This window comes from Cebus imitator, unplaced genomic scaffold (assembly GCF_001604975.1).
Source record: "Cebus imitator isolate Cc_AM_T3 unplaced genomic scaffold, Cebus_imitator-1.0 Scaffold485, whole genome shotgun sequence".
In the NCBI taxonomy this organism is placed as follows: Eukaryota; Metazoa; Chordata; class Mammalia; order Primates; family Cebidae; genus Cebus; species Cebus imitator.
In genome coordinates, this window is record NW_016107800.1 from 1,087,260 (window position 1) to 1,106,741 (window position 19,482).

Sequence of the window (19,482 nt, forward strand, 5' to 3'; positions counted from 1 at the left end):
GGGTTTCACCATGTTGACCAGGATGGTCTCAATCTCTTGACCTCGTGATCCACCCGCCTCGGCCTCCCAAAGTGCTGGGATTACAGGCGTGAGCCACCACCCCTGGCCTCAGAACATATTCTTAGAAATTATCTAATTTACCACTTAACAGACGAGAAGCTGATGCCAAGCCGGGAAGTGATTCCTCCATGGCCATACCAGCTGCCTAGAGTCCATACTGAAGCTCAGGGATTCTAGCTGTGTCTCCACCTCTCAGAACAATGTTCTCCCAAGCAAGACCCAAGCAGAGGAACCCCTTGTTTCCTCCACAGCAACTCAAGGAAAACAGGTACCGCAGCTTAAAAGAAGAAGTGGAAAATCAGTGACCCCTCCCCTCACTTTCAGGTGGGGAAACTGAGGCCCAGAGAGGACTACAAAGCCATATAGCTGATAAGTGGGAGAACTGGCATTGAGTTAGTCGAGCTCAGGCCGACTAACTCCCTGAGGTACCAGGAGGTAAAGTGACTTCCCCGCAAAGGCACAAACTAGTTAGTAGCTGAACATGGACACCTGAATGCAGTATCTAGGACTCTCAGTGTAGAACTCCCACTAAATTTCCTAAAATCTAAGATGTCACCATTTGTAAGACCCTAATATTAGAAACATCAAAGCATGAATTAAGATTGTATCTTACAAGCCCGGTGCAGTGGCTCATGCCTGTAACGCCAGCACTTTAGGAGGCCAAGGTGGGAGAATTTCTTGAGCCCAGCAGTTTGAGACCAGCCTGAGCAACACAGGAAGTCCCCATCTCTACAAAAAATGTGAAAGCCAGGCATGGTGGTATGCACCTGTAGTCCTAGTTTTTGGGAGGCTGAGGTGGAAGGATCACTTGAACCCAGGAGGTTGAGGCTGCAGTGAGCTGTGATTGTACCACTGCACTCCAGCCTAAGTGATACAGGCAGACCCTGTCTCAAAAAAACAAACCAACCACACACACACACACACAGACACACACACACACACACACACACACACACACGTATCCTAGAAAACAAAGGAAATATAATGCTTGCCTGAAGTCAGCGTTCCTTCGGGGACTGAGCTGATGCTTAGCTCAAGAAGTGTGCGCTGGGTGGGTCTTGGATATGAATCTCCCTGAACTTGCCCAGAGAAAGGAGGGAGAGCATGAGAAAGAGAAGGAATTTAGGATCTGATAGAATTGGGTTCAGCTCCAGCAGCTGTGATTTTGAGCAACACTTCTACTTCTCTACCCTTGGTTTCCTGGACCCCAAAGTGGAGTTTTAATACTTCACAGAGTTGCTCGTGGGGCCAGATTGTCAAGTATAAACTAGCATGGGACGGGGGTTTGGAAGTGATTAATGACCGTGAAGTTAGCACTCCTGCTATTGACCCAACCCCACCCATCCACGCCTGCCAGAGAGTGCAGTTTGCTCTCAGGACATGAGCTGTGAGGCTCGGGAGAAGATAGATGCTGGAAAGGGAGAGGAACATGACTCAGCCCCAGGGATCTTGGGAGGACACAGTAGTTTCTGGGCCATGAACAAGGGTGGGTACAAGAGCCTCCTATAGGGGTGACTGCACTCAGCTCTGGCTTCAGATACCTCCTGCTTGCCTGACCCAAACAAAGGCTGATCTCCTGGTATTGCACATTCCTTTCTGTCTTTTGAGGTGGAGTCTCACTCACCCTGTTGCTCAGGCTGGAGTGCAATGGCGTGATCTTGGCTCACTGCAACCTCCACCTCCCAGGTTCAAGTGATTCTCCTGCCTCAGCCTCCTGAGTACCTGGGATTAGAGTTGTGTGCCGCCACACCCAGCTAAGTTTTGTATTCCGCCTACCCCCTCTGGGACAGAGTCTTGCTCTGTCATCCAGGCTGGAGTGCAGTAGTGCAATCTTGGCTCACTGCAACCTCCGCGTCCCAGGTTCAAGCAATTCTTCTGCCTCAGCCTCCCGAGTAGCTGGGATTACAGGCGCCTACCACCACATTTGGCTAATTTTTGTATTTTTAGTAGAGACAAGGTTTCACCATGTTGGCCAGGCTGGTCTTGAACTCCTGACCTCATGATCTGCCCGCCTCAGTCTCCCAAAGTGCTGGGATTACAGGTGTGAGCCACTATGCCTGGCCCAGTTTCGTGTTTTTAGTAGAGACAGGGTTTCACCATGCTGGCCAAGCTGGTCTTGAACTCCTGACCTCAAGTGATCTGCCTACCTCAGCCTCCCATAGCTCTGGGATTACAGGCATGAGCCACAGTGCCCGACCTGCACATTCCTTTAAATGAAGGCATCATGAACTGTATGGCCATTGTTAGGGATAAAATGTTTTACCAGTGAGCCAGGTGACACATTTCCCCCTGAATACCAACTGCTAACGTTTGTACGGTGAGTGTCCCACCACTTACAGAGTACGTCCTTATGACATCATTATATTAAATTTGAGTCTCACAGTAAAACTGGGGTGTCAGGCATATTATTGTTCCCCCACTTTTTTTTTTTTTTTTTTGGTTGGAGTTTCTCTCTAGAACTCAGAGAGGCGGTATGCCTTGCCCAGGGTCACAGTGCAGAAGAGGAATGCTGATACTGGCTTCACCAACTAACAGCGAGCAACATGAATTGAGCAGCGACTTGGAGCAAATGGCTCTTCCATTTCATGGAGCTGCTGTGGGCTTTGATAATGAGAAAACACTTGTAAAGCTGCTGCCTGGCACATAGCACTCAGACGTGAGCTACTAGTTCTCTGGGCAGTGGAAAAGAGGGTGGTCAGGGAAGGCTGCACAAAGGAGGACGCGTTTGGATTGGACACTAAAGAACAAGTTTCCCGGCCGGGCGTGGTGGCTCATGCCTGTAATCCCAGCACTTTGGGAGGCCAAGGAGGGCACATCACAAGGTCAAGAGATCAAGACCATCCTGGCCAACGTGGTGAAACCCCATCTCTACTAAAAAAACAAAAAAAAAAAAAAAAAAGAAGAAGAAGCTGGGCATGGTGGCGCGCACCTGTAGTCCCAGTTACTCAGGAGGCTGAGGCAGGAGAATCACTTGAACCCAGGAGGCGGAGGTTGCAGTGAGCCAAGATGGCGCCATTGCACTCCAGCCTGGTGACAGAGTGAGACTCTGCCTCAAATAAAATAAATAAATAAATAAAATAAAATAAATAAAAAGAACAAATTTCCCCAGGTGGCAGGAAGTCATTCCAGGCAGGGAGAATAGGGATGGAGAGATAAGGGGCAAGGGGGCTGGCAGACTGAGAGCGCTGGTCGTGGGGGGAAGGGCAGAAAAAGCTGGAGTCCCAGGGAAAGAGTGTGACGGGCCAGGCATGATGGAAGCTAAGGAGACTGTGCATCTGCCCCCAGCTCTGCTGCTTGCTTCACCTCAGCTGGCTTAGCTTTCTGGAGACAGGATGGGGCAGGTCATGCGATAGTCGTGCTTTGATGGGGAAAGTGTCAGAGCAAAGGGCTGTTGGGTAGAACAGGCGCAGCATGGGGATCCCACCCCCTAGAAGCTGTGGAAGACACAGTCTCCAGCAGGAGGGGGTGAGCTTCCAAAGAGAGATGGACAATATGATGGTGTCACATGCCTTTCAGTGCTCCCGTCCTGCCATGAGCAGTGTGTCCAGCTGCAGGCCGAGCATCCAGAGAGACTCCTGGAGAGAGTGGTCTCAGCCCATTGTGCCAGATGTGCAGGGGCCTTATAGAAGGAGACTTAAAACGGAGTGATCTGAACCTCAGTCTTGCTGGGGCAGGTAGCCTTGCAGAGGTGAGTGACCGGGAGCAGTCGTTCCAGGCGGGAAGTGACCGTTGATGGGATGGGCAGAGGGAACAGTGTCTGCCTAGAGAGCTGAGCAGGGAGAGCAGGAGGGAAGGAGGGTGTCCACCTGCACCACCTTTTTAATGAATTTTTTTTTACAGAGTTTTGCTCTTATTGCCCAGGCTGGAGTGCAATCTTGGCTTATTGCAACCTCTGTCTCCCTAGTTCAAGCAATTCTCCTGCCTCAGCCTCCTGAGTAGCTCAGATTACTGGCATGCACCACCATGCCGGGCTAATTTTGTATTTTTAGCAGAGACAGGGTTTCACCATGTTGGTCAGGCTGGTCTCGAACTCCTGACCTCAGGTGATCCACCCACCTTGGCCTCCCAAAGTGCTGGTATTACAGGCATGAGCCATTACATCCAGCTTAACAAATTTTTTAAAGTTTTAAATGTATCAGTGTTACATAGGCACATAGTTTAGAGTCAAGCGCTATAACAAGTCTCAAGTAATATGTTTTTATTGTTGTTATTTTTTTTTTTTTTAGTTTTTATGTACAATCTAGTGGCGTCCCACTATGAATGATTAGAATTTAGCTGTTTTCCGCCAGGTGTGGTGGCTCACACCTGTAATCCCAGCACTTTGGGAGGCTGAGGTGGGCAGATCACCTGAGGTCAGGAGTTTGAAACCAGCCTGGCCAAGATGGAGAAACCCCATCTCTACTAAAAATACAAACTTAGTAGGGTGTGGTGGTGCATGCCTGTAATCCCAGCTTCTCGGGGGGCTGAGGCAGGGGAATCGCTTGATTCTCCACCTGGGAGGTGGAGGTTGTGTTGAGGTGAAATCACACCATTGCACTCCGGCCTGGGCAACAAGAGCGAAACTCCATCTCAAAAAAAAAAAAAAAAATTTAGCTGTTTTCCCTTCCATTTCTTTGTGTGTATGTGGTGGGCGGGGGGGGGGTTGTTTTTTTGTTGTTTTTTTTTTTGAGACAGAGTCTTGCTCTGTCACCAGGCTAGAGTACAGTGGTGTGATCTCGCCTCACTGCAACCTCTGCCTCCCAGGTTCAAGTGACTCCCCTGCCTCAGCCTCCCACGTAGTTAGGATTGTAGGCTCGCACCACCACGCCCAGCTAATTTTTTCTATTTTAGTAGGGACGGGGTTTCACCATGTTGCCCAGGATGGTCTCAGTCTCCTGACCTCCTGCTCTGCCCCTCTCAGCCTCCCAGACTGCTGGGACTACAGGTGTGTGAGCCGCCGCACCTGGCTTCCCTTCCATTACTACCAAATAACCACACAGTTCCCATCCTCCTCATTCCTTCAGCATAATTTTATTGTAATTTTACTAGATGAAATTTAGTTTTTACTTCATTATGACTATGTAAATGTATTCGGAGATGAAGCCATGGAATAAACTTCAAATTTTTTCTTTATTTGAGACAGGGTCTCACCCTGTCACCCATGCTGGACTGCAGTGGCATGATCTTGGCTCACTGCAACCTCCACATCTAGGGCTCAAATGATCCTCTCACCTCTGCCTCCAGAGTAGCTGGGACTACAGGCACATGCCAGAACACTAGGATAATTTTTTGTATTTTTAGTAGAGATGGGTTTTTGCCATGTTGGCCAGGCTGGTCTTGAACTCCTGACTTCAACTGATCCACCTGCCTCGGCCTCCCAAAGTGCTGGGATTACAGGTGTGAACCACCACGTCCAGCTAAACTTTGAATTTGTTTTCAGTCATGCAGAGCTTTTTGTTTTACCTAGTTAATAATTAGTTTTTTTAGTTTACATATTTATTGCTAATTAAATCCCAAACTCCTCCATCTTTCCATTGATTTATCTATTTAGCTTAATTGCTAGTATTTCCAATGTTTCCCTGAAATATATACAACATTTCAAATATTTAATGAGCTAAATTGGCTTTGATTGGCTAGTGTGAGATGAAGCTATCATTTGTTGTGCTGATGCTTTAGAGAAATGTGTTTCGATTTCCAGGGAATTGGTGTGTGAATGTACTGTAGGTCTGCCCACGTGAACAGTGCTAGCTTCTGTCCTCAAGAAACTGAGATATATAAACAGAAAGAGGTCACCATATGAGAAATAATCTAGTACCTGTTGAGTGGTATAGTCAGATCAGTGAGGACTCAAGTTGAGTTTTAAGGGAATTTATGTTTTTTATTATGATAAAATATACATAAATAAAATTTACCATTTTATCTATTTTTTTTTTTTTTTGAGACGGAGTTTCACTCTTATTGCCCAGGCTGGAGTGCAATGGCACAATCTCGGCTCACCGCAACCTCTGCATCCCAGGTTCAAGCGATTCTCCTACCTCAGCCTCCTGAGTAGCTGGGATTACAGGCATGCACCACCACGCCCGGCTAATTTTGTATTTTTAATACAGACTGGGTTTCTCCACGTTGGTCAGGCTGGTCTCAAACTCCTGACTTCAGGCGATCTGCCCAACTCGGCCTCCCAAAGTGCTGGGATTACAGTCGTGAGCCACCTCCCCTGGCCCTTATCTACTTTTTTTGTTGCTTTTTTTTTTTGAGACAGAGTCTTGCACTGTCACTCCAGCTGGAGTGCAGTGGTGCAATCCCAGCTCACTGCAAGCTCTGCCTCCTAAGTTCAAGTGATCCTCCTGCCTCAGCCTCCCAAGTAGCTGGGATTACAGGCGCATGCCATCACGCCTAGCTAATTTTTTGTATTTTCAGTAGAGATGGGGTTTCACTATGTTGGCCAGGCTGGTCTCAAACTCCTGACCTCGTGATCCATCCACCTCAGCCTCCTAAAGTGCTGGGATTACCAGGTATGAGCCACCGTGCCTGGCCTACTTTTTTTTTTTTTTTTAAGACAGGGTCTTGCTCTGTCATCTAGATTGGAGTGCAGTGGTGCGATCTTGGCTCACTGCAACCTCCACTTCCCAGGCTCAAGAGATCCTCGCAACTCAGCCTCCCAAGTACCTGGGACTACAGGCATGCACCACCAAGCCCAGCTAACTTTTGTATTTTTTGTAGAGATGAGTTTCCGTCATGTCACACAGGCTGGTCTCAAACTCCTGAGCTCAAGTGATCTGCCAGCCTCAGCCTCCCAACGTGCTGGACTACAGGTGGCGCCTGCCTGTAATCCCAGCTACTCTGGAGGCTGAGGCAGGAGAGGAGAATCACTTGAACCCGGGAGGCGGAGGTTTCGGTGAGCTGAGATCACACCATTGCACTCCAGCCTGGGCAACAAGAGAGAAACTCCCTCGCAAAAAAAAAAAAGAAAAGAAAAAAGAAATGTTCATCATACCCCAACCCTTTTGTCTCAGTGATGCAACTGAGGCCCAGAGAGAGGATGGAATTTGCCCAAAGTCACACAGCAAGTCTGTAATCGAGGGAGGCCGAGAACCACGGCTCTTATTCCTTCTGCTGGGCTTGGTTGGCCTGAACCTGTAACTCCATCGCTCCTCCTCCCACACTCCCCGCCCAGAGCCTGTGTGCTGAGATATGAATATTGATAAATTAATTGGATTTTTGTATGTGGCTGGTGGAGTTAATCTCTATATGGTAACACCTTGTTCATCCATTCATTCAATTGACAGTTAAATCAACTGCTTTCTGGATAACCTATGAGGCCTGCCCATCCGGCTCTGGCCTGCCTATTTGGCTTCATGCCCTCTGCCTGCTCCCCTGCCCAGTGCACACCTCCTGCACTCTGCTTACATTGTCTTTCCTACGAGACTTCTCTGCCTCCCCAAGGTCTGGCCCAAGTGCCCCTCCTCCCTGTACCCCATCACAGCCTGGATCACACTTATTCGTTGCCCTCAGTGGCCTAAGCACCATTCAGGCAAGATTCCTCTTGTTCCCCACTTGCTGCCAGTGCCCAGAGCAGGGCCTGACCCATAACAGGTGCCCCTTGAATCAATGATTGCATCTGCCATTTCTGGAACACTTCCCTGTGCTCTCATAGTCCAGGGCCTCTGCAGAGGGTGTTTCCTCCCACACCCGGTCAGTTCTAGCCTTTTAAATTGTCCAGACCATGTCAAACATCCACAACAATCAATAGTTCTGTGAAGCCGTCTTTCCCAACCTGCATGTCTCCCCACCCCACACACGGTCAATCCCTCCTCCTCTTACTCCATCCTCTCTGCCACCTCATGCCACTTAGGACGCTACTGTCCTTGTGGGCAGTGACTTGTATTTTTTATCCTGGTCCCCTGGCACCTACACAGTGCAAGATACTAGTTTAGCTGCTTAGCATTCAGCAGTGAACCTAGCAAAAAAAAAAAACCCTGTCCTCATGAAGCATACATTGTGATTGTGGGGGGAGGGGAGCAGATAGAAAATAAGTAAAATGTAGCGCATGTTACAAAATGACAAGTGTAGGCTGGGCAAGATGGCTCACGCCTGTAATCCCAGCATTTTAGAAGGCTGAGGTGAGGCGGGTGGATCACCTGAGGTCAGGAGTTTAAGACCAGCCTGGACAACATGGTAAAACCCCGTCTCTACTAAAAATACAAAAAGTTAGCCAGGTGTGGTGGTGGGCACCTGCAATCCCAGCTATTTGGGAAGCTAAGGCAGAGAATCGCTTGAACCCTGGAGTTGGAGGTTGCGGTGAGCTGAGATCAAGCCACTGCACTGGGCGACAGAGCGAGAATCTGCCCCCCCCAAAAAAAAAGAAAAGAAAAGAAAGTGACAAGTGTTGGCCAGGCATGGTGGCTCACGCCTGTAATCCCAGCACTTTGGGAGTCCAAGGCAGGTGGATCACTTGAGGTCAGGAGTTCGAGACCAGCCTGACCAACATGGAGAAATTCCGTTTCTACTAAAAATACAAAATTAGCCGGGCGTGGTGACACATGCCTGTAATCCCAGCTACTCGGGAGGCTGAGGCAGGAGACTCTCTTGAGTCCGGGAGGTAGAGGTTTCAGTGAGCCAAGATTGTGCCATTGCACTCTAGCCTGGCCGACAAGAGTGAAACTCTGTCTCAACAAAACAAAACAAAAATACAAAAAATTGGCCTTCTTGCTGTGGCTTTCCTGCACAGCAAGGAGGACGGTAGCTCGTGCTTGTAGTCCCAGCACTTTGGGAGACCGAGGCAGGCAGATCACAAGGTCAGGAGTTTAAGACCAGCCTGTCCAATATGGTGAAACGCTGTTCCTACTAAAAAATACAAAAATTAGCTGGGCATGGTGGCCCATGCCTGCAGTCCCAGCTACTTGGGAGGCTGAGGCAGGAGAATGGCTTGAACCTGGGAGGCAGAGGTTGCATGCAGTGAGCTGAGGTTGCACCACTGCACTCCAGCCTGGGCAACAGAGTAAGACTTCATTAAAAAAAAAAATTAGCTGGGCATGGTGGTGCGGGCCTGTAGTCCCAGCTCCTGGGGAGGCTGAGGCACAAGAATTGCTTGAACCCACAGGGCAGAGGTTGCAATGAGCCACTGCCCTCCAGCCTGGGCGACAGAGTAAGACTGTGTCTCAAAAAAAAAAAAAAGGGAAAAGAAAGTGACAGTGTTGAAGATAAGAACAGAGACCAGGGAAGGGGGATAGGAAGAGGGGGAGGTAGGGCTGTTGGAAAGCCTTTGCAGTATCCAGTGTGAGGGAACAGACCTCTGGACTTGCACTGGTGGACAAAGGTCTTGAGGCTGGAGGGGAGGAGGCTGCCTTCGATCAAGTTACAGCAAGGAGGATGGTGTGGCTGGAGAGGTGGTGAGCGCAGGGGGTGGTGGCGAAGGGCAGGTCAGAGGTGAAACAAACCTACAGATCTGATAGGCCTTGTGGGTCACAGTAAGGACTTTGACTTTTGCTCTGACATGGGAGCCGCTGGTGGGTTTCTAGCAGAGAAGTGGCGTGATCTCATTTTAACAGGATCGCTCTGCCTGCTGCATGGAGGAAAACACTAGAGGAGGACTAGGACAGAAAGAGATCAGTGAGGGGCTACAGCAGCAATCCAGATGAGAGGCGACAGTGCTGGGGCCAAGGCCACAGTGGGACAGTGGAGGGTGAAAGTGCTGAACACGAAGAGTAGGAGATGACTCTACATTTTTTGTTGTTTTGAATAGAGATGGAGGGCTTGCTGTGCTGGCCAGATGGGTCTTTTTCTTTTTTTTTTTTTTTGAGATGGAGTTTCGCTCTTGTTACCCAGGCTGGAGTGCAATGGCGCGATCTCGGCTCACCGTAACCTCCGCCTCCTGGGTTCAGGCAATTCTCCTGCCTCAGCCTCCTGAGTAGCTGGGATTACAGGCACGCACCACCATGCCCAGCTAATTTTTTGTAGTTTTAGTAGAGACGGGGTTTCACCATGTTGACCAGGATGGCCTCGATCTCTTGACCTCGTGATCCACCCGCCTCGGCCTCCCAAAGTGCTGGGATTACAGGCTTGAGCCACTGCGCCCGGTCAGATTGGTCTTAAACTCCTGGCCTCAAGCGATCCTGCCACCTCTGCCTGTCAAAGTGCTGGGATTACAGGCGTGACCTGGGCAACAAGAAGGATGGAGCTGCTAGGAACTGAGATGAGGAAGACTATGGGAGGAGAGAGATTGATAGGAGAGATAGGGATACATGTGTCAGCTAGACAGCTAATGGACCTGGAGCACAGATGGCTGGATACACAAGTCCAGGGTTCAGGAAAGATGATCTCTAGGTTGAACGTATACATTTAAGCATCATCAGTACAAAGATGCTCTTTTTTTCTTTTTTTTTGAGGCGGAGTCTCGGTCTGTCGCCAGGCTGGAGGGCAGTGGCGCCTTCCCGGCTTACTGCAACCTCTGCCTTCCAGGTTCAAGCAATTATCCTGCCTCAGCCTCCCGAGTAGCTGGGACTACAGGCGTGTGCCACCACGTCCAACTAATTTTTTGTATTTTAGTAGAGGCGGGTTTCACCATGTTGGCCAGGATGGTCTCGATCTCCTGAGATTGTGATCCGCCCGCCTCGGCCTCCCTTCCTCTTTAAAGCCTTGAGGACCAGATGAGATCACCAAAGGAAGCAAGTGTTTCAAGGAAGAGGGAGTGATCCACTAAGTCAAATGCTGCTGACAGACCACGTGAAGATGGGGCGTGCAATGAATGAACGCCAGGCCTGTGAGATCTGCAAAGTACCAGCGATTATGGAGGGTTAACTGACAACAGATAGGGGCAGAAACGAGATGGCCCTAAGTCACAGGAACCCTCAGAGACACAGGGAAGGGAGGAACTATGGCATCCTGGAGTTGGAAAGGACCTTAACAAGGTCATTGAATCGCTACTCTTTTCCCCATTCTAGGCTGACAGTTGAGCCCCTGCCTGTAGAACAAGAAATATTTGCGGGATACTGAGGCAGACGGTCTGGCTAGATAGGTTGAAAAAGGTACCGTTAAAGAATGAGAGAAAGCGTAGTTCAGTGAATGCCGGACAGCAGAGGCAGGGTATGGGGGTGGAGATGACCTTCCGAAGTCAAGAAGCCAAGGTTCAGGCCCTGCATCTGCTGCCCCCCAGCCTCCCATCCTTGGGCAAATCTCTTCATCTCCTCCAGCCTCAGTTTCCCCATGCAGCGACGTCTGAATATGGTAGTGCTGAATACGGTAGACAGTAAATTCCCCGCCTGGGTTGGCTCCCGCAAGAGGGAGGGAAGGAGGCCAAGGGAAGCCCTTGGTTTGGGACAGCAGTGGGAATGGGAACGAGGAGCAACCATGATCTCCGCGGTCGCCTGGCGCAGCGCGTGGACAAGCGAACCAGGATCCAGGTCAGGACCTGGGCTGGAATGGGCCGGGCGCGGGTGGCCAGGGGGCCGTCCGCAAGGACCGTAGCCCTGAACCTGCCTCCCCCGGGCCTGGAACGGAGATGGCGGACACGCCGAGGCGGCAGCAGGGCGAAGAGGCAGCGACGCAGAGGCAGAGAGGCCAGGAGCCTCGGAGGCAGAGAGACTGAGCCAGACTCAGCCGCAGGCGGCCTCGCGGGGCCCGCGGCGACCCGGAGAGGGCGAGGCCCCGGGACACAGACCGGCCGGGCAGGGCCGCCGCGCGGCGCAGGGTCCGCTGCGGGCCCCGTGGCCGCATTCGCCGGGGCCCCCGCTCGGGCCGCTGGCCCAAGATGGCGTTGGAGGGCCAGGCAAGGCGGCCGCGGCCCCGGCCCCCGCGCCGGCCCCAGCTCGGGCCCGGGCCCCCGAGGCCGCGCCCCCGCCCGCGGCGCCGCGCCTCCCAGGCCCCTGACGCCCGGCGCGCCCTCCCCCAGCAGCAGCGGCCGAGGCGCGGGGAGGCGGCGGCGGCCCGAAGCCAGCCCCAGCCCCAGCCCCAGCCCCATGGCGCGCAGGGACGCCGGCCGCGGCCCCGGGCTCCTCGCGCTGACCTTCTGCCTGCTGGCCGCGCGCGGTAAGGGCCGGCGCCGGGAGAGGCGGGGGCGGCTGCGGGGCGGGTTGGACTGCGGGGGCTGCGGGGCTGGCGGGAGCCCGGGCCGGAGCCAGTGCGGGACTCTGTGCCCTCGGCGCCCGCGCGGGGCCTGCGGCGGGGCGGGGGGCGGGGGGCGTTCGCGGCGGGTGCTTGTCCGCAGTGGGCCTTTGGTTCGCAGAGCCTGAGTCGTATGTGAGGGGTGTGTGTGCGTGTGAGTGTGCGTGTGCGCGTGTGTGTGCGTTGCGTGTGTGTGTCTGTGCGTGTGTGCGCGCGCGTGTGTGTGCGTGTGCGTGCGTGTAAGTGTGCGTGTGCACGTGCGTGTATGTGCCTTCGAGTGTACCTGTGTGTGCGTGCGTGAGTGTGTGAGTGTGGGGACTGCTCCTGCCGTGTCCGCAGTGCGTGCCACGGTCGCGGCGTGGCATCGGCGGGGCGTGTGGCTGCGGCGTCGGTGGCTTTTGCGGGACCGGCTCAGCCTCCCCTGCGCGTGTCTCGGGTTAAGAGTGTGTGTGAAAGACGAGGGAACTGGGGTTCTGTGTCTGCACCTCCATTTGGGTCGGGTGCGTGTGCAATTGTGTTTATGGGGCCGAGCTAGTATTTGGCCTTGGCATTTGGGAAGCGTCCTTGCCCGTAGCGGGGGACAGAGCGATAGATCCCGATTGACTTGTAGGGGAGGGGTTAAAACAACACTCAACTTTGCCCAGTGGGTGTGGTCCCTGGGGCCGGCAGGAGAGGGCTTGGGGAGGTGTTGCTCCCCAAAACCTGTGGCCCGCAGTGGACTGGGGGAGGGGACAGGAAACCATTTGCTCTCGTGGACGTGTCCCGCGCTAGTTCTCAGGATGGGACGCGTGTCGCCTTCGGCCCCACCCCCAGGGGCCAACCAGGGAAGCATGGACGAGGTCAGCAGGGCCTCAACGAGTCCCCAGCCCAGTGTGGAGTGGGTACCGGCTGAGTCAGAGTTGTCCAAGCTGGAGAAAGGGCTGAGGAGGGGATAACGGAGTCCCCAAGGGTGTGTGTCTAGGGCCCCCTCTTCCACCCACAGCTCTGTCGCTTCCTGTCCGGTGTGCGTTTGGGGGGCAGCCCAAGGGGAGTGTAGGTGGCAGGGCTGGGAGGGGGATGGGCTGGCCGCTTTGTTCGCCTAGTTCTCGCCTTCCCCGCGGAGGGGGGAGCTGAGGATGTGTCCGGGGAGAGTCGGGAGGGACTTGGAGGTGGGGGTGGGGAGGGGGATTTCTCTCCAGCTGCCGCGGCTTTCCAGAGACTCAGCCAGGCCACGTGGGAGGGGGGCGGGGGAAGGAGCCTCCGCCTGGCCAGCCCCAGGCCCATCTCCGGGAAAACCAAACAGCGGGTGGGAAAGTGCCGGGAACTGCCCGGACCCCTTCTGTCCCTACAAAGACACGCCCCTTTCCAGCCCCAACCGCGGACGAGGCTGGGTCTCGGCTGCTGGGCCAGGGGAGCTGGGGGCCTCGGCTTGTCAGGTGAAAGGGGCGGGGAAGTGTCAGAGAGGCGTCGGTCCTCCCCGAGCTCAGAGGATTGAGGAATAGTCCTCCTGCCCCACCTTCCGCTCTTCCTGGGGCTCCTGGAATGAGCTCGGGGTCACCCGGCAAAGCGGCTTCAGGGCTGGGAACCGCAGCGGCGCATCATCCAGCGGCTTTGGGGCCTCCCGCGAGGGGCTCAGCTCCCCCGGCCTCTCCCTGCTCCCGAGCGCACGAAGCAGGCGAGGGCCCGCGTTGCCGCGTCTCTGGGCTCCAGTGTGAGTCCAGCTTGCCCTGGTCGTCCAAAGCTCGGCAGGCCTGGGGACACTCCCGTGGAATGTCTAGCCACCCTGATCTGTACCGAGATCATTCATCCATTCAACAAATATTTATGGAGCACCTTGTGTAGGCCAGCTTGTGCCTGGTGCCTAGACTGTGATAAATAAGGAGCAGACCTGGTCCCTGGCGCAAAGCCTTCAGTCCCATGGAGGGAGAAACCGACGAGTCCCCTGCAGTGCCAGGAGGGGCCTCTGCGCCAGTCTGGGAAGGTCAGCAAGGGCTTCCTGAAGAAAATGATGAGCCGCAGAGCTCAACGTGGAGTTAGCGGTGTAGACGGAGGAGGACGATGGGGAACGTTTTCCAGAGAACAGCGTGTGCAAACGTGCAGAGGTGATTTCGTTTAGAGCATTGGATTAAACGAAATCTAGCTGGAGTTTAGGGTCCGAGGGGTGGGTGTGGGGCAGGTGGGGGAAAGACGGAAAGGGGTCAGGGAGTATCAAGAGAAGAGGCCGAAGAGAGGACCTGGATTTATCTCACAAAGGGCTTTACAGGGCCCACCAAGATGTCCGGCCTGAGAGCCCCCGGAGCCCTTGACAGGATTTAAGATCAGCTTTGCATCGCCTCATTCCAGCCAGTGTGGAGGATGGATGGGTGTGTCCTGAAGCAGGACGCTGCAGCTCCTTGGGGGCTGTGGGAGCAATTCAGAAGAGAGGATGGTGGCAACCAGCGCTGCGGCAGTTGGGCTTGGGGTGGCTGGAGTGGCTGGATTCCAGAGATTTTCAGGGACTAGAATCAGTAGGACATGAGGAGAGATGGAATTTGCAGGGGCGAGAGAGGAAAGTAAGACACAGGTCGGGCGCGGTGGCTCACTCCTGTGATCCCAGCACTTTGGGAGGCCGAGGCGGGAGGATCACGTGAGGTCAGGAGTTCAACACCAGCCTGGCCCACATGGTGAAAGCCCATCTATACTAACAATACAAAAATTAGCCCAGCGTGGCGGCACACGCCTGTGATCCGAACTACTGGGGAGTCCGAGACATGAGAATTGTTTGAACCCGGGAGGTGGAGGTTGCAGTGAGCTGAGATCACACCACTGCACGACTCCAGCCTGGGCGACAAAGTGAGACTCTGTCTANAAAAAAAAAAAAAAAAAAAAAAAAAAAAAAAAAAAGAAGAAGAAGAAGAAAAGAAAAAAAAAGAAAAAGAGAAAAAAGAAAGTCCTCCGTATCTCAACATGGGGCAGAATGAAGGGCCAGTATTGGGGTGGGCATGATGCGGGAGCCTGCCTGTCTCCTCCCAGCAGTGCTCTTGAGTCAGGGACTGGGACCCCGTGTGAGGCAGTGGCGAGGAGCCAAGCTCTGTTCTTACCACGTGCACGAAGGTGGGGCTCTGGGCTCCCCCTTCTCCCCAAGCCAGAATTCAGAGGGTGGGGAACATAGAGGTCAGTCATAGGAGGCCTGTGAGAGCTTGAGAGCTCTCTCCTCACCCGGGAACTCCCCCCTCCCCTGTCCCCTTCTTGGCCTAGAGGCTCAGAGGCCAGTCCCAGTCATCTGGAGTGGGCCTCTCTCCCCATCTCGGAGGTTTGGAACCAGGTCAAACCGTGGGAGTTCCTTTTAATAATGAATCTTATCCAGAAGGTATCTAAACCTTCATTGATCCTCTCTGTGCTTTTACGGCTCAGTTAACTCACATTTACATGTAAATTAGCATTTCTTTCCCCTCAAGGTGCCTCTTTCAAGTTAAGCGATCTACAATTAGGGCATCATTGAATGCCAGCACTGAAAGGAATTTAGAAATAATTTCAGGCCAGGTGCCATGCGTGGCTCACACCTGTAATCTCAGTTTGGGTGGCTGAGGCAGGAGGATCGCTTGAGCCAACTTTGAGACCAGACTGGGCAACATATTGAGACCTCATCTCTATAAAAACAAACAAACAAACAAACAAAAAACAGTGTGGCAGGCCGGGTGTGGTGTCTCACGCCTGTAACAGCACTTTGGGAGACTGAGGCATGCAGATCACGAGGTCAGGAGTTCTAGACTAACCACGTCAACATGGTGAAAACCCGTCTCTACCAAAAATACAAAAATTAGCCAGGCATGATGGTGGGCGCCTGTAATCCCAGCTACTCGGGAGGCCGAGGCAGGAGAATCGCTTGAACCCAGGAGGCAGAGGTTGCAGTGAGCTGATTGTGCCACTGCACTCCAGCCTGGGCAACAGAGCAAGACTCCGTCTCAAAAGAAAAAAAAAAAAAAATAGCATGGCAAGCATGGTGGTGTGCGCTGTCGCCCTTGCTGCTCAGGAGGTGGAAGTGGGAAGACTGCTTGCGCCCAGGAGGGCAAGACTGTAGTAAGCTATGTTGCTCACACCACTGTTCTCCGCCCTGGGCAGCAGAGTGAGGCTCTGTCTCAAAGGAAGAAAGAGAAAGAAAAGAAGAAATAAGTTTAGCATGAGCCTGTTTTACAGATGAGAAAACGGAGTGACTTCCCAAAGTGACATAATTAGGGACAAAAATGGGGCCACACTTTCCAGGGATTTGGTACACAGATACCCGATTTCACTTTCTCTGTAGTCCTCTCTGCCAAATGAGACATTGTCAGCTTTGGGGTCTCCCCCTCAAGTAAGGCTCTCTGGGCTCTGGAATGCATCCCCCTCCACTTACCCCCACCCACCTCTTTCTGTTCCCTCCCAAGATACAGCAACCAGACTGTACAAAAAATTCCAGATGCAGAACAGATGTCATTCCCAGGCAGGCCTGGGGGCTCCCAGCTCCCAGAGGGGGAAGGGGAGGAGTAAGCTTGGCTCTGAGAGAGAGGACCCCAGCCTGGTCAGAGGTGGGTCACAGGAGCTAGGGGGCCAGGGAAGGAAAACCGGAGAGTATGTTCTGGGGCCTGACATGCAGAGAAATCAAATCCTGTTACCTGTGTCAACTGGGCTGCCAGCTTCTACTGCCTCACTGCTGAGGCCGAGTGAAGCATCATCTGGATTTGGGGGGCTATGGGGTCGCTGGGTTTAAGGAAGCAATGTCAGCCATCCCTCAGGTGCAAACCCAAGACTCCTGGATGGTTGTGTAAGGGGCTTTTTACCTCGTTAGATCGTTTGGAGGACAGAGCTCTGGCCAGTGAACAGAACGTACCGGGAGATACAGGTGGGCACAAGAGAAATACATTTTTTAACCATATGAACCACACAGCAAGAGAACAGGCCAGGGAGTGACCTCCCCAGCCTGGCCATGTTTAAGTACAGAGTTTCTTTCAGTGTGGACTTGCTGTTCTGTCTCTGCTTTTCAAGCACGTCATGTCTAGTGGGTGTCACACAGTGTGCTAGGCAGCTTCCACATGTCTTCCTGACATCTTCTTGCACCCTGAAGGGAGTTACCATTGTTTTTCCAGATCTTGGAAAAGCATAGGGGGCTCTGTGTCTTATCTTTTTGCGGATGTCTTCACGCGTTCACTCATCCATTCAAGAAATGTTTATTGAGCAGCTACTGTGCGCTAGGCACTGTTCCAGGTACAGAGGATTTAGAAAGCTGACTAGGACATAATCCCAAGAGTTTGGTGCCTAGTTGAGGAGAAAGGCAAGTCAAAAACCTAGAGTGAAGGCTGGTCATGGCGGCTCACACCTCTAATCTCAGCACTCTGGGAGGCCAAGGTGGGTGGATCAGGAGGTCAGGAGTTCAAGACCACCCTGACCAACATCGGTGAAACCCTGTCTCTACCAAAAAATATAAAAACTAGCCAGGTGTGGTAGCACACAGCTGTAGTCCCAGCTGCTTAAGAGGCTGAAGCAGGAGAATCGCTTGAACCTTGGTGACGGAGGTTGCAGTGAGCTGAGATCACGCCACTGCACTACGCTCCAACCTGGGCGACAGAGTGAGACTCCGCCTCAAAAAAGAAAAGAATAGAAAAGAAAAGAAAAAAGAGAAGAGAAGAGAAAAGAAAGAAAAGAAAGAGAGAGGAAAGAAAGAAAGAGAGAGAAAAAAAAGCCGGGCATGGTGGCTTACACCTGTAATCCCAGCACTTTGGGAGGCCAAGGCAGGTGGATCATGAGGTCAGAAGATTGAGACCATCCTGGCTAACACGGTGAAACCCCATCTCTACTAAAAATACAAAAAATTAGTGGGGCACGGTGGTGGGCATCTGTAGTCCCAGCTGCTTGGGAGGCTGAGGCAGGAGAATCTTTTGAATCCGGGAGGTGGAGGTTGCAGTGAGCCAAGATCGAAACACTGCACTCCAGCCTGGGCAACAGAGCAAGACTCTGTTTCAAAAAAAAAAAAAAATCTGGAGTGATAACTGCGATGTGGGGTGGCAGCGTTGAACGGGGCAGAAAAAGGAGAGGCGTAAATCAGCCAGGGACAGCCCAGCAGTTGTAGGGAGTGGGAGCAGCACCAGCAGTGCATGGAACAAGGGAGCTGGCCTTGGCTGGCTGTGCGTGGAGGGGTGGAGGGTCTCAGGGGAGCGGGAGGTAGGCAGGTCAAGCGGAGCCGGGCTTTGCTGCTGGATAGCCTGAGGCTGAGCCTCTCCCCGCGCCGAGGCCTCTAGTCCCCGGCAACTGTCCCAACCCTCCTTCCAGCTGTTGGGGGGAGGGGCTCAGCATGCGGTAAGGGAGGTGGCCAAGGTTGGGGGCGGGAATGGAGGCTTCTGGAAGGAACCGACTTGTGTTCCCTGGGAAAGGAGAATGGTGATGGTGTCGTGGAGAATTTCTCCTGGACTGAAAACAAGGAGTAAGTATGTTGGGCCCTGAAATTCAGAAGCGAGGATGCCCTGATGTGACGTTTGTGGCAAGTCCCTGGCTTAATGAAGGAGCCATCTTGGCCTCGTTGTTCCCCTCCCCCAGCCACACGCCCCTTCCCTAAGAATTCACTGGAACATGGAGCTCACGCCAGGCCTCCACTAATCCCATGAAACAGCCTGAGTGGGCCTCGGAGCGCAGCAGCGAACCTCCCTTCTGTCTGGGTTCTCACTGTCCTCATAAAATCCAATTTATCCTGTAAGTGGGTAAAATAATCTGTCAGAAAAAGGAGAGTGAGAGGCGGCCCCGGGGCTCCCAAATGCAGAAGCTCCATGTCTCTGGCAGGGTCTCACGGAGGAGACTGAGGACAAGGATCATCGGAGGGGCAGTCCTCTCAAGTCAGAAAGCCGGTGGACAGCAAGTGTCCGCTGGGCACCTGCGATGTGTCCATGCCGGCACTGACAGGGACGGCTAAACATGCTGGGGGTCAGCCATGACAGGGGCTGGGGGTGGCAGGAACTCGCTGGCCACGAAGCTCCTGGACAAACAAGGTCCCCTCACCAGAGCATCGCTTTTATGAAAGGGTTTGTTGATATGGGAACCACATTTATATTAAAACAAATATTGCGGCCGGGCGCGGTGGCTCACACCTGTAATCCCAGCACTTTGGGAGGCAGAGGAAGGTGGATCACCCGAGGTCAGGAGTTCGAGACCAGCCTGGCCAACATGACGAAACCCCATCTCTACTAAAAAAAAATACAAACTTAGCCGGACATGGTGCCATATGCCTGTAGTCCCAGCTACTTGGGAGGCTGAGGCAGGATAATTGCGTGAACCTGGGAGGCGGAGGTTGTGGTGAGCCAATATAGTGCTACCGCACTCCAGCCTGGGCAACAAGAGCGAAACTCCATCCAGACGAAAAAA

General features: G+C 53.1%; 1 protein-coding gene across 1 annotated transcript in view; it reads left to right on the plus strand.

Moving 5' to 3' along the window:
- Positions 1–11,966: 11,966 nt before the first annotated feature.
- The window catches only part of IGDCC4 (immunoglobulin superfamily DCC subclass member 4), a 45,705-nt gene continuing 38,189 nt past the window's right edge, over positions 11,967–19,482 (plus strand). The window contains 1 exon segment of the mRNA XM_037732956.1: positions 11,967–12,063. Coding sequence (XP_037588884.1) covers positions 11,994–12,063 — 70 coding nt within the window. The 5' untranslated portion in view covers positions 11,967–11,993.